The sequence below is a fragment of the Rhineura floridana genome, chromosome 5 (genome assembly GCF_030035675.1).
Source record: "Rhineura floridana isolate rRhiFlo1 chromosome 5, rRhiFlo1.hap2, whole genome shotgun sequence".
NCBI classification, from domain to species: Eukaryota; Metazoa; Chordata; class Lepidosauria; order Squamata; family Rhineuridae; genus Rhineura; species Rhineura floridana.
The window spans coordinates 113,291,715-113,307,196 of NC_084484.1; the positions used below are offsets into that span (position 1 = coordinate 113,291,715).

Sequence of the window (15,482 nt, forward strand, 5' to 3'; positions counted from 1 at the left end):
TGTTCAGATCTTGTAGGTTCAAGTCTGTGGCTTCCTTTATGGAATCAATCCATCTCTTGTTTGGCCTTCCTCTTTTTCTACTCTCTTCTGTTTTTCCCAGCATTATTGTCTTTTCTAGTGAAACCTGTCTTCTCATTATGTGTCCAAAGTATGATAGCCTCAGTTTCATCATTTTAGCTTCTAGTGACAGTTCTGGTTTAGTTTTATCTAACACCCAATTATTTGTCTTTTTTGCACTCCATGGTATGCGCAAAGCTCTCCTCCAACACATTTCAAATGAGTTGATTTTTCTCTTATCCACTTTTTTTCACTGTCCATCTTTCACATCCATACAGAGATCGGAAATACCATGGTCTGAATGATCCTGACTTTGGTGTTCAGTGATACATCTTTGCATTTGAGGACCTTTTCTAGTTCTCTCATAGCTGCCCCCCCCCCAGTCCTAGCCTTCTTCTAATTTCTTGACTATTGTCTCCCCTTTGGTTAGTGACTGTGCTAAAGTATTGATAATCCTTGTCAAGTTCAATATCCTCATTGTCAACTTTAAAGTTACATACAGTAGGGCCCCGCTTACCAGCGTTCTGTTTTGCAGCGTTCTGCTGATGCGGCGGCTCTCAATTAGGGGAAATTCCCCGTTTTAAAGCCGATTTTGCAATTTTATGGCATTTTGTGACATTTTCATGTCATTTTCGCGCAACGCGGCCCATTATAGCCAATGGGTTCCGCTTTATGGTGGGGGCCTGGTCCCTAACCCGCCGTATAAGCGGGGCCTTACTGTAAGTCTTCTGTTGTCATTACTTTAGTCTTTTTGATGTTCAATTGTAGCCCTGCTTTTGTGCTTTTCTCTTTAACTTTCATCAACTTTCATCAGCATTCATTTCAAATCAATACTAGTTTCTGCTAGTAGTATGGTATCATCTACATATCTTAAATTATTGATATTTCTCCCTCCAGTTTTCACACCTCCATCATCTTGGTCCAATCCTGCTTTCTGTATATATCCTGTATATAGATTAAATAAATAGGGTGATAAAATACACTCCTGTCTCGCGCCCTTTCCGATGGGGAACCAGTCAGTTTCTCCATATTCTGTCCTTACAGTAGCTTCTTGTCCACAGTATAGGTTGCGCATCAGGACAAACAGATACTGTGACACCCCCATTTCTTTTAAAGCATTCCATAGTTTTTTGTTGTTGTTATGTGCCTTCAAGTTGATTACAAAGTATGGCAACCCTATGAACCAGTGGCCTCCAAGAGCATCTGTCATGAAACACCCTGTTCATGTCTTGTAAGTTCAGGTCTGTGGCTTCCTTTATGGAATCAATCCATCTCTTGTTTGGCCTTCTTCTTCTTCTTCTACTCCCTTCTGTTTTTCTTAGTATTGTCTTTTCTAGTGAATTATGTCTTCTCATTATATGTCCAAAATATGATAACCTCAGTTTCACCATTTTAGCTTCTAGTGACAGTTTTGGTTTAATTTGTTCTAACACCCAATTATTTGTCTTTTTCGCAGTCCATGGTATGCGCAAAGCTCTCCTCCAACACTACATTTCAAATTAGTTTATTTTTCTCTTATCCGCTTTTTTCACTGTCCAACTTTCACATCCACACGTAGAGTTTTTCGTAATCTACACAATCAAAGGCTTTGCTATAATCTATAAAGCACAGGGTGATTTTCTTATGAAATTCCTTAGTCCATTCCATTATGCAATGTATGTTTGTGATATGATCTCTGGTACATCTTCCCTTTCTAAATCCAGCTTGAACATCTGGCATTTCTCGCTCCATATATGGCAAGAGCCTTTGTTGTAGCATCTTGAGCATTATTTTACTTGCATGGTATATTAAGGCAATAGTTTGATAATTACTGCATTCCCTGGGATCCCCTTTCTTTGGAATTGGGATGTATATGGAATGCTTCCAGTCTATGGGCCATTGTTTTGTTTTCTATATTTGTTGACAAATTCTTGACCAAATTTGGACAGATTGAGTCTCAGTAACCTGTACAGTAACGTACAGTAAGGTATGTTAGACACCTTCATTATGTTGTTTTACCTCTTTATCCTAGCCTCTGACACACAATATTCTCATGACTGTAATTTGCTTTAACTGGTTTTTATGTTGCGTTTTTAAATTGCTGCAACCCACCCTCTCATGGTGAAGGGTGGGTAAAAAATCTAATAAATAATAATTAATGTTGCCTACAGTAGAACCTTAGTGCTAACCCTATACGTTATTGTTTATGAGTGGCAGGTTTTATAAATCTAAGAATTTTCATGCAATTCTCTCCTTTCAACACTACATCTAAATTTTCCAAAATTGGGACAAGACACAGTGAAGCACTATGCATGAGGAGAAGCATTATGTTACTCCATTGACAATGTATTTCTCTAGTTATACCTTTTGGTTTCGGGGCAGATCTTGAGCACTTGCAGGAGGACTATAATTCAGGACTAGCCTTCGGAATTCCAGCAGATTAAATAATGACTGAAAGATAAAGATAGGAATTGTATATAACCTTTAAGAAAATGTATATAAATTAATGTTTGGTATTTACACTTTAAAACACTTAAAAATACAGTAGAAGTACAGAACTAGTTTTTAGGTTGTAGCCCACGTGGAGTGCTTTGTATGCTTTTTGCTTTATTGTGAAGAGCTCTGCGGAAAAATCACTTTTCTCTAACTGTATTTTCTGAGGTAAACCTTTTGTTTTAAAAGGAACGTACAAAGATATTCACAATGTGAAATGTAAAAGATTAACTATATAAACGATATGCTTTCTGCTAGGATTTGTAAGAGATACCCATTATCAGAATGTGCAGGTGACTGACTGACAGTTAACTGACACATTAACAGCAACTTTCTGTTTTTAGAGACACACACAGGATTGAAAATGGTAGGTTTTGATCGGTCTAGTTAGTGCACATTCTGCCTCCCTCCACTCCAGACTAGAATTATGATCCAATGGGGGGGGGGATTTCTATCCAAATTTAAATTGATTGGCTGGAGGATGCTGCTGCTTGAGCATAAAAGGCAGGTATCTGACCTCAGCAGGGGTCAGTTGTGAGGAGGGTCAGACAGAAGGAGTAGTAGCGGGTCAGCTGAAAAGGTGAAGCAAGGAGCCAGACAAACTATACTGTGATTTAAAGGGGCTTGGGAAGCCTGAATTCACTGGCTGGAGCAGCAAAAGATCTGTGAGGGAGACAGTCCCAAGAGAGAGGCATAGAGAGAGCGCAAGAGCTAACAGTTGGCAGGCTGCCAAGTGCTTATGGCAGCAGAGGTTGCTGGAACAAGGTGAAAACTGTGGCAGGCAGAAGTCCTGATAGAAGCCTGACAGACTCCAAGGCAAGTAGTCGAGGCCCAGATTGAAAACAGCAACTATAATCTTCAGTGCCTAGTTGTTGAGAGTTAACTGGGTTGGAGAGGCATAGGGTAATAGGGTTTAAATAGGGAAAGGAATGCAATCTCTCAAAGCTGCTTTTTTAAAAGCTACAGTAACTTACCAAATATTCTGATTTAAAGTAACAGTATCCAAGTTAAAGTTAATTTATAGTAACTTTTCAAGCTATCGTAACCATGTTTTTATTTTTTCACTTTAAAGTGGTGTCTGTGCTGTTTTGTACCATACCTAATCACAGTTACTGGTGGGTGAACTAAGTTTTATCATTGACTGATAATTTAAATACATGACGGCAGTAGGAAAAGGGTTTTAACAAAAAGGAGATAGCGGGAGTCACCAACCTTTATGGACCAGAGGGCTCATCTCAAATTTTGAGAAAGTTCTGGGGACGCCAGTCACAAAATGGCTGCCACGGGGATGTACCTTCTGAGAGTAGTAATGGTGAAGCTTTCCCCTTAATTGTATTTCCATACTAGAAAAGGCCTAGCCTTTTGAATTTCTGCTTGCCGTACTGCTGTTAAAGGCACAATAATCGTGATTGTTCACAATGCCAAACCTAAACCAAAGCCTTGGCTGCCATCCTGTACCCACTTACCTGGAAGCAAACCCCATTAAACAGAGAGTCTAATTTCTGTGTAGACATGTATACCATCATACTGTAAATTAATTATACACTGAATTCTTAATATGTCCCTGGTCTTTAGCTCCTGCAAAGTAGGATACATGCCTATGTCTCTATAGAAAGTTTTCACATTTGCCTACTGAGGGGAAGGGGATTCTTTAACACATCCCTAAACTTATTGTGTAATAGTACTAGTAGAAAAGAAAATAATTTCTAGGCACTACCTCATCTCAGGTGAAAAACGAAGGGAAACCATTCCAAGGACTGGTAAAAAATGATGAGAGAAGAAAAACTGCACTAAAAGGGAACGCAAAACAGCAGCTCTTTAGAACCCTAGGGATTAGCTGATGTCCAAACAACTCACTAGTCACAGCACTGACTTCACTCACTAGCTAATAACATTGACAGGCAGGAGCAGTCAGGCTGGCTCATTTCACATAAACTGAAGGGTACTCCACATTTTGCTCCAGAACATCCTTTCTAGGAAGGCAAAGCACTTCTTTAAAAAAAAATGAAAGCTCAGATTCTGGACTACCACCTGGTGGCATCATCAAAGGCCTTCACAGGTGCCATGACACTTGCAAATTTGAATACTGCAGAAACATAATTTTAGTTGGCCAAAAGTGGTTTGCAATTTATCCGTACAACCAATAGTGGTTGGCAGAGCAGGGCTGCTTACATGGCTTCCCAATGCTGGGGTCACTACCAGTTACTAAGAGAGAGGGGTGCAGCAATGGGGAGATTGGTGCAGTGCCATATTGGCTCAGCCAATGCATCCTTGATCTCCCCAGCACTCCTGGTAACGAGCAGCAACCCCGGTATTGAGACACCAGGTAAGCAACGCCGCTCCACCCTGTCCTGCCAACTGCTACCACGCACAATGGCTTTGGAAAAAACAATAAAGACTGAGACAATTATGTTCATAATTCATAGCAAAGCAACTGTGCGTTCTTGAGTATCTCACATGCATACCTATCCCTTTACTGTAAAAAATAGACTGTTTCTTATTTTAAAAAAACCTCAGAACTAGTCTAAATGTTTCACTCTCCAGGTGGAAGTTCTTAAACCCTCCATATGAAGAATCCATCTGCAACTGTACCAGTGGAGTGAATAACCATGCAACCTCCCACTAATATATGAAGTCTCTGAATAGCACCAGCAGATGTTTACGGCAGACACTGGAATGGAGACTCTCTGTGAAATGTATGTTTTAGGCTGCTGGTATGTAACATTCACCATGCTAAGGCTGTTTGTGAAAATCTCAATATGGAGAATGCAATGAATACAGCCTTCTTTAGAACAAGCTCATTACTACAGAGCACTCCAAATGCAGTTTAACCAGAACTGAATGTATCTTCTGGTCACATGTTATATATTCACTAATAGGGAAAAAAAAAACCCGCAGTTTAAGAACGTACCTATAGTCAATAGGTATTTCTATCAAACTTGAAAAGCCAGGAAATTGGGAAGCTATACAGGAATACCCCGCAATACGGACCTTCATTTTAAGGACACTCGCAAGTACAGACATACTTACAGTAGCACCATTCCCGTTTACGTACGCTTGCTTCGCAAGAATGGGCACTTAACCTTTGGTTATGGCCTGTTCTTTCGGTGCATGGGGGGTAGAGAGACGCGATCGCACGACCGCAAATCAGCTGGGAGGTGCGATCGCGATCAGCTGGGAGGTGCAGCAGCAGAGGCTTTAGCACGGGGCTTTGAGAGGTGGAACAGTGGCAGCGCAAGTGAAAAAGGGTAGTGCTTCACTTTAAAATACATTTTCGGTTTACGTACTCGCTCTGGACCCATTGCGTACGTTAATGCGGGGTATTCCTGTAATGAATGCACCAGGGGAGCAGGAGACCTGACTTCCTCTCTGAGATATTGTACTGCCCTACAAATTTGTAAAAATTCAAACACAAATTGGGTTGGTCTTTCACAGTGCGATCCACTTCCTGTGTAGCTTGGAAGAATTTGGTAACGTGCCTTTAAATTTAACTGCTTTTTAATCTGGGAGATCCTGTGCCAAGTTTGCTGAGAATGGATTGATCACTTGCATACTTATTGAGTTCAATGGGATTTACTCCCCTGCAGTCATACTTAGGATAGGTGAAACTGACCACAGGGGGAGGAGGAGAGGGGGGAGAGAGAGCTGGAGTGATGGGAGAGAGGGGGAGGCGGAAGGAGGGGAAGGCAAGTTTGATCCTTTGCATGCTTATTGAGTTCAGTGGAATTTACTCCTGTGTAATTTACTCCTGTGTAATCATGCTTAGGATAGCTGAAACGGACCGGGGGAGGAGGGGGACTGGAGGGGGGAAGGGCGAAAGAGTAGTGGGTGGAGAGATTAGATGGGTGGACCCTGGTCAGAGGGAAAGCCCCTTTCCAAATGGAAAACATTGTTAACAATGTCATTATTTTTCAGGGTTTACCCCATCTTTTTATTCTACAGCAGGCACATGTAATCTCCCACCCAAATTTAAATCAAACCTGTCTCTGGCCATATCCACACCAGATATTTATTCCACTTTAAAGAGTCATTGTTTCTCCCAAAGAATCTTGGAAAGTATAGTTTCTGAAGGGTGCTGAGAGTTGTTAGGAGATGTGCTATTCCCCTCACAGAGCTACAATCACCAGAAATCTCTGGGAAGAGGGGCTGGTTGTTAAACCACTCTGGCTACTGCAGCTCTGTCAGGGGAATAGGAGTCTCCTAACAACTCTCAGCACCCTTCACAAGCTACACTTCCCAGGATTATTTGGGGGAAGCCATGACTCTTTAAAGTGGAATAAATGTCTGGCATGAGCATGCCCGCCTAATTAGCCAAGCCAAACAGCTGGTAGTCTGGCTTTTAGAACACTGACAGTTGGTTCTTATTGACCATGCCTGTGCTTATCATAGACTCCAATGTAAATTTTGTTAAATTAAAAAAGCGCATGGCTGGTTTGTAATTAACTGTAATTAACAGCTGCAGCACTGGGGGACTGGAGAAGACCTGCCTTGGGAGTGAGTACCTGAGCATCTGGGTGCTTGCTTGCTTGCTCGCTCCTCTGAGTTGCTATCCCTGGTAAGTGCTGCAAGGACTGGGACTCCCTGCCTGTTCCTGACTCTCAGAGAGAGGCTACAGTCAATCTTTCAGCCTCCTTCATTAGCTCCAGGGTGGGTGAGGGGGCATAAAAGCCCGACAGCCGTTGGGTAGACCCTTAGGGAGTCCCAAGGGTGAGGGCGCTACCCCTTCTCTTACTTTAACCAATCTACAGGAGATTGTTAGTGGGGAGGGGAAATGGTGCATGTGTAGTTCTTGTGCAGGATGAGAGCCTGTGCAGTGAACTGAACAATAGGTGAACGTTGCCAGATGCCTTCAGAGTGAGAGTCTGCAACTGGCAAAAGGCTGGCCTTCCGTGGGTGTGAGACAGGGGGAGTAGATGTACCCTGAGTGAACAATATTGAGTGGGTTTGACCGTTCCCAATTCTCTCAGAGGCATACTGGGATAACTGGTCCAGGTAGATTTTGTTGGTGGGCTCTTGTTGGGTCCATAACAGGTGTTTACGAGGAGTCTTAGTAAGGAGGAACATGAGTGATGCCACCCCAATTTCAGTGACAATGGGTAGACAGAGATATAGCCATGGGGAGGTGGTGAAATACTACAAAGGATGAAGGAAAGGCTATCTATGCTTTGTTCCTTGTTCCCAGGCCTCTCGTGGACAGGTTCCTCATTGCTCATCTGCTGTGGTGACTGACCTGTGTGGTGTTGTTGTTTACACAGTAAGACCACACTCATCCATAATTTGATTGTGGATGAAGGTACCAATTTAGTGTACATTACCGAGACCTCGGTGGGTGAGCTGGGAGGAGTTGATCTGACCCAGCTTTGCCCACCTGGATACTCGGTGCAACACCAGCACAGGCTGCAGGGATGGGGAGCTGGAGTTGCTGTGATCTACAGAACTTCCATCTCTGTCATCAGGAAACCACTCTGTCTTGGAGCTGGCTGTGAGGGCCTACACCTGGTGTCATGCCAAGAAGACAGTAAACTAGGGTTGCTGCTGGTGTACCATCCACTCTGCTGCTTGGCAGCTTCTCTGACAGAGCTGGCAGAGGACGTCTCAGCTGTGGTACTGGAAAAGCTCAGAACAATAGTCCTGGCTGCCTCTATTGTTCCAGCTCGGAACTTCATGGCCTCCATGACAACCATAGGGCTGTCTCAAGTTGTCACCAACCCAACACATAGGACTTTGTTTTTGCTCCAGATGGAGGAAGGGTGGTCTGGAGATTTGGGGGGAGGATCAGACCACTTCCTGCTGAAGTTTAGACTTACGGCTCCGATCCTCCCCTGCAAGTGGGGTGGACAGATTAAAATGGTCTGCCCCAGAACTAATGGAATCCACTGGATTCCTCAATGCCCTGGAGAAGTTCCAAGTAGACAGAGCAGGTAACCCCATTGAAGCTCTTGTCACACTGTGGAACAGTGAGGTGCATCAGGCTCTTGCCACGGTTGCCCCCGAGAGCCCTCTCTGGCATTGTAGAGCCCGGTTTGCACTTTGGTACACTAGTGACCTAAGGACAATGAAAGAGGTTCGACGATGGCTAGAGTGCAAGTGGCAAAAGAAGTGCTGTGAGGCAGATCAGGCACAAATAAAACATCATGACTATGCCTACTGTGTGGCTGTGCGAGCGGCAAAGAAGGCCCACTACCCTGCCACCATAGCATCCCCAAGTAGCCCTCCAGTGGAGCTTTTCCATATTATCAGGGATCTTTTGACATCAACTCCAGGAAATGGGAATTCTAGACCCTTAACAGGCCCACTGAATTGTTCACAAGGCATTTTGAGGGTAAAGCTGCCTGACTCCGAAGGAATCTTGATGCTTCATTCACATTTCCTGTGCGGTCACCAGTGAGTTGTCCAATGCAACGTCTGCTACAATTTCTTGATATCGGTTTCAGTTGATGCAGACTGATGATGTGGACAAGGTGCTTGCAACGATGTGGCCAGCAACGTATCCTCTTAACCCATGCCCTTCTTGGCTTATTAAAGCTTGCCGGGTGTGTGTGTGTGTGGATCCAAGGTGTGGTCAACACATTGTTGCGGGAGGATTTAGTTCCAGCCTCCCTGAAAGAGGCAGTGATCCGACCTCTCCTTAAAAAGCCCACCCTGGACCAATTGGTTTGCGATAACTACTGCCCGATCGCAAGTACCTCCTTTTTAGGGAAGGTGATGGAGAGCAGCAACTGCAAGTACTCTTTGATGAAACCAATTATCTTGATCCATTGCACTCTGTGTTCAGTCCTAGTTATGGGACTGAATCGGCCTTGGTCACCCTGATGGATGACCTTTATAGGGATGAGGACAGGGGGAGTATGCCTCTGCTGTCCTTATCAGATCTCTCAGCGGCTTTTGATACCATTCACCATGGTATCCTTCTGGGCTGACTTGGTGAGATGGGTATTGGACGCACTGTTTTACAGTGGTTCTGATCCTATCTCAAAGGTCGCTCTCAGAGAATAGTATTTGGCGATTGTCTTTGGCACCCTGGCAGGTGTTCTGTGGGGTGCTGCAGGGTACGATCTTGCTCCCCATGCTATTTAACATCTATATGAAGCCCTTGGGAGCAGTCATCAGGAGATTTGGGGTGAGGTGTCAGCAGTACCCTAACGATACCCAGCTCGATTTCTCTGTAACATCTGAATTGGGAGAGGCCGTGCAAGCACTGAACCACTGCCTGGACTCAGTGGCAGGCTGGATGAGGGTCAATAAACTGAGTCTGAATCCTAGCAAGACAGAGACGCTGTGGGCTGGTGGTTCCTGAGTTCAGATAATTGGTCAGTTGCCTGCTTTGGATGGGGTTGTACTCCCTCTGAAAGAGCAGGTCCGTAGTCTAGGGGTGCTCCTGGATCCATCTTCATCACTAGAGGCTCAGGTGACCTCAGTGGCTAGGATTGCCTTTTACCAGCTGCAACTGGTAAGACACCTGCAACAGTTTCTGGACCGGGATAGCCTAATCACTGCTATCCATGCACTGGTAACCTCCAGGCTGGATTACTTTAATGCACTCTATGTGGAGCTGCCCTTGAGGTTGGTCCGAATCACTGGGGCAGGGTATTGCCAACATGTCACCCCACTGCTGAAATAATTGCACTGGCTACCTATTAGCTACCAGGCTAAGTTCAAGGTTCTAGCTTTGGTGTAAAGTCCTATACAGCTTAGTTTGGGACCAGGATACCCGAAGGACCGTCTTGCCCCTTATGTACCCAATCAATCCCTGCACTCTGCAGGTGAGGGCTGTGATGTTCCTGCTTATAGTGTAAATATGGTAAGTGCTGTTTATATAGAAGACATATGGTAAGTGGAGTGAAAGAGGAGGGGGGAGTACATGAGCAGTAGAATGCTGGATGATTGGCTGAGCGTTTGAATGGCTGGGAGTATAAATGGAAGAATGACAGTTGAATCTGGGTGGATGGTAGTAGGGTGGAGAAGAAGGTGTTTGAGGGTGGATGTTGGGAGTGTGGAGAAAGAGGTATTTGAGGGGGGAGGTCAGGAGTGTGGAGAAAGAGGGAGTTGGAGTTCTGATTAATAATAAGTCAAGTACAAAACAGGAATAGATGAAACCATATGCTTGTGAAACATTCTAAAACTAATCTTGTTATTTCTGATATTTATAAATACTTATTTGGTTTACCAAAGGCCTGATCCTTGGCTGGGGGATATACATACCAGAAGGGAGGGCAAGGTAATTACCAAGGCTGAACAGAAACAGTATCTAATGGTGGCAGCGGTGGAATAATAACAATTCAAGTATCCAGAGCAACCCAGAGTTGTATGCGTTATCTATAAAGATACAACGGGGTTGGGAACAGCATAAGCACGCAGTCACAAAAGTAACCAGCTAGAGAGAGACTCAGGCAAAGTCTCTGGGAGTATTGGTTATAGGACGTGACTGGTGGTGCTGCCTAGCAGGGGGATCTAGTGAGATCTGTGCTAGAGCGGAGTGAGAAACCATATGAAGGACGGTCCGGACTGGTGGTATCCCTGGTGGTGCCTAGTGAAAGGCAGTAGCCACATGCAGGTGGGAACCTGACAGGGAGAACCAGGGAAGGACGTCACAAGGGCCTCCTGCAGATATCATCTTATCAGGAGGTCCGTTCTGCACAACATAGGAAATTGACCTTTAGTGTAGTGGCACCTACTCTTTTGAATTCCCTCCTCTTAAATATTCAACAGGTGACATCTCTTATCTTTCTGGCATTTACTGAAGACCTTCCTCTTTCAACAAGCCTTTTAAGTAGAGACCTTACCCCAGAGTCTGCGACAGAATTGCTTTTTAACATGTTTTTAAACCTGTTTTAAAAAAGATGTTCTTAAAGCTTGTTTTAATAAGTTTTTAAGGATGCTTTGTTTGAATATATTTTAAAGCCTGTTTTTATGATGTTGTAAAGTGTTTTTAGTAGTTTTGTTTGCCACCCTGGGCTCCTACTGGAAGGAAGGGCTAGATATAAATAAATAAATAAACTGCAGAAAATGAAGGTCAGAGCATGGGGCAAGGTGAACAATAGGATTACAGGTCCTCTGTGAATATGGCTGTCAGGAGCCATGCAGGGAGGGGGTGGATAGACGAGCGTGAAACAGGATGGACTTGGACTAGGAACCCGGAGAGGGGGCAGACAGCAGGGTAGACTCGCATGGTGGACTCGCAGGGTGGCCCAGCCTCTGTCTTTAACAGGTCAGCCCCCTCAGCTCCTGACTCCCCTGTGGAATCACCACCTGGTGTGTCTGACACTCTCCAGCTGGACATGCCGCCACCACCACCACCACCAGATTCAAACTTGCACATCAGACATTTCCCAGCCAAGTGCTTCCCAGCTTCCCACCCCCGAATTGACAGTTAGCACTCCCCCTGTTGGAGGGGAAGCTGAGATCAAACCACCTTCACCCTGCGCTTGAGGCAGGAAGTTCAACAGACTGAGCTGAGGTGGACTCTTCGTTTGTGCGCGTGATCCAAGCCTACTTAAGTGGACTCAAGGGGTGAACCCAGTTGCTGATTAAATGTGTTAAGAGTCGCGAAGTCATACTTAGTTAGAGCTAGAGTAGAGCTGAGTTCCTAGAAAGAGCAGTTAGGTTAATGAGGTGAACTGCTTTGGATGTATCTAATAAAATGAGAAAAAGTCACAGCCGAGTCTGAATCCCTCAACTTCAGGCAATACAATGGCTGATTTTTAATTAATTTCAACAAACTATGCAACCACTGACAGAAAAAAGTCCAACAGCGGCCTGGATTTCTTTATTCTTGTTTAAGACTCTGAACTCTGTATTTTCTGTTTTGTATATCGCCAAGAAAATTTAGAGGGTTGCTAAGCAAGCCTTTCTGAGTTCAGAACTATACGTTTTGTAAGATTTTGTTCCGAAATGAGCTTATAGGAAGTGGCAGAATGGGATGGAGGTATTTCCAATTAAACATGGTATAATGTGAAAAATTAATGCTAGCTATAGTATACAGCCATTTTGTGGCTGTATCATTATATCCAGCAGTCCTCATATGCTCGGTTCTTTTGACTCTTCAGCATATGAAACTTAAAGAGTATTTAGTATTGTTCCTTTTTTCTGAATGCATTTATACAAAGTTCCCAGTTTTACAAAACTAATTTCAAATTTGTCTCACTTTCCTGGTTTAGAGATTGCTGCTTTCTGCCAAGTAAGTCTACACTCAAAAGCCATGACAAACTATACATAAAACTTCCTAGCAACACACCAGTTCTAGCACAAAGTTGAAAAAAGGGGACATTGCTTTTTTGGAACAGGAAAATGATTTAAAGTAGTTAAGCATGCAACTTAAACCTTTACAAGTTTACTCAGAACCAAATCCCATTAAATTAAAGGATATTTACTCTTGGGTAATTGTGCAAAGGAAGGCAGCCTTAAATACATTTGAATTAAGAGGGAGCAGCCTTGAGAGCATTTCAAACATTACTAAGACTTGCACTTTTCTTTTCACACATTCTACTGTTGCACTGCATGTAGGGCTAACATCCTGAATCTTACTTGTACAATTAAACCTACAAATAGCATTTTAGATACCACAGAAGACATGGGGGTGGGGGAGACAGGGAACATATGCTGCTTATGCCTTCCCTGTTTGTGTGTGTGTGTGTTTCCAGTAATGGATTCAAGGATGCAACACAAAAAATGGCCACTGACAATGTTAGTATAAATTATTATACAGACATTAAAATGTCTTATTCAAATGAATCATCCATACAATTTGCTCTTGGACAATCCTGCAAGTAACGTCAATCTGTGAATTCAACTTGCTCAAGAGGAAATTTTCCAAGTTGTGTAGATAACCCATTTGGTTGATACTTTTTATACACACTTGATTACTACAGAATCTCTTCTACGAATGCTACACATTACACAACCAAAGTAGTAAAGGAACAGTTAGAAGGAGTCATATGTATCAGTATGGTGTGATATTTTTGGAGTGAGCAGTACAGTACATTTCTCGTTATTTGTTATGAATCTCCTTAGTTGAACACACACACTCTGTTGCCATAATGTTAAAGCTAAAGTGCACATTTTTGTGCGTTAGGGAGGATGCAAGTTATGTATGTGTGAAAGGTAATATGTTATAGTGACATTATTCCAAATTAATGTACCATGCTTAATTTTTATTTTTATGAAATGTATCAGGGAGCCACAGGCTCACCCTGCAGACTGTACTCCTCCACAGCATTCAACTCAATAATAATAATGATTATGATGATAATAATAGGTACAAAGTCCAGCCTTGATTACATATAGCAGGATCCTAAAATGTGTTGTGGGAAAAGTAATCAAGACGGATATTTTTAAACATTTGTTTTCCTGAACAACACACACAATACACATATACATACATACACACAATATAGTGGCTGCCCATTTGCTACCAGGTCAACTTCAAGGTTCTAGTTTTGGTGTACAAAGCCCTATACAGCTTGGGACCAGGATATCTGAAAGACCATCTTACCTCTTATATACCCAGTCAATCACTGCGCTCCGCAGGTGAGGGCCTCCTGCAGATACCATCTTATCAGGAGGTCCATTCTGCACATCATGGGAAACAGACCTTTAAGTGTGGCCACACCTGCCCTTTGGAATTCCCTCCTCTTAAATATTAGGCAGGCGCCATATCTGTTATCTTTTTGGTGCCTTTTGAAGACTTTCCTCTTTCAACAAGCCTTTTAACTTGAGATCTATCCCAGTCTCCATCTGTATTGGAATTGCTTTTTAATGTGTTTTCTTAAAAACTTCTCTTTTTAAAAAAATGTTTTTAAAGTTGTTTTGTTTTAATGGATTTTAAGGTGTTTTTATGATGTTTTAAAGAGTTTTTAGTGCTTTTGTTTGCTGCCCTGGGCTCCTGCTGGGAGGAAGAGCGGGATATAAATCAAATAATAAATAAATAAATAAATAAATATTTGTGTCAGGGCAGTTGTGCTTTCATCATTTAAAATTCAACAGAAATGCTTCTTTTTAATTGTTAAACTGAAGATATCCCACTGGAAAGGAAAAGCCAGTTACTGATGAGAGTACTTAGTGTTGATCAGAGCCAGTAATTCAATCCAGATGTCATGGAGCTGACTGCCAAGCCATGATTTGAAGTGCCCTCATTGGCTCACAATCTCTTACCCTCCTTTCTATCATTTGAAAAAAGAGTCAACGAAATTCATGCCAGAACTTTTTTATCTAGTTACTGAAGAAATTCTGCTGTCCACAGAAGATGAGTTACTCTTATTGGTTGTACAACTATGTAGAACAAAATAAGATGGAGAGTAAATTGAAATAGTAAATGGGTAAATAAACCATGGGATATAATTTTAAATTCTAGAAAAATTTAGAAGGTGATCTTATTATGACTTATGAAAGAAACTGGGATCTTCATATTCAGCAGTGCTCACTTGTAGGTGCGCTGCTGAAATTGATAATGATGTGATTGATGTTATTGTAATACTGTGTTTTTCAAAAGTGCAGTTTTATATATATATTAAATAAGTAAATAAATGGCTAGATATGGAATCCCAATTTCCTATTCAGCCATGAAATGTCATGCATGAATGCCATGTGAAAGTTAAGTTTTCAGAAAAGATTGTTTCAAAACATTTGTGTTACCACATGGTCTAACAGAACGTTCAAAACAACTTTGCTTTCTGGCATATGAAAAATATACCAACTGAACAAAAATAAACTTTTGGCTCAAGATGCAAGTGGTGAAAAACAAAAGGAATGATCCATAAAAAGACAACATCAATATAACTAAGGCTGCAATCCAATACACATTTACCTGGGAATAAGTTCCATTGAATCCAATGGAGCTTACTTCTGAGTGGACATGCACTGCATTGCACTGCACTGTAAACTTCCATTAGGGCAAGTTTTCAAAAGGAAACTTGTAACAGTAGTTAAGATTTGTTTTTGTTTTATCTTAGTACTAT

General features: G+C 42.5%; 1 protein-coding gene across 6 annotated transcripts in view; it reads right to left on the reverse strand.

Moving 5' to 3' along the window:
- USP25 (ubiquitin specific peptidase 25) overlaps window positions 1–15,482 on the reverse strand; it is a 102,483-nt gene that overhangs the window by 44,806 nt on the left and 42,195 nt on the right. For all 6 annotated transcript variants that reach the window (XM_061627911.1, XM_061627910.1, XM_061627913.1 and 3 more), the window contains one exon: window positions 2,401–2,487. In XM_061627911.1, coding sequence (XP_061483895.1) covers window positions 2,401–2,487 — 87 coding nt within the window. The remainder of the gene's footprint in view (window positions 1–2,400; window positions 2,488–15,482) is intronic.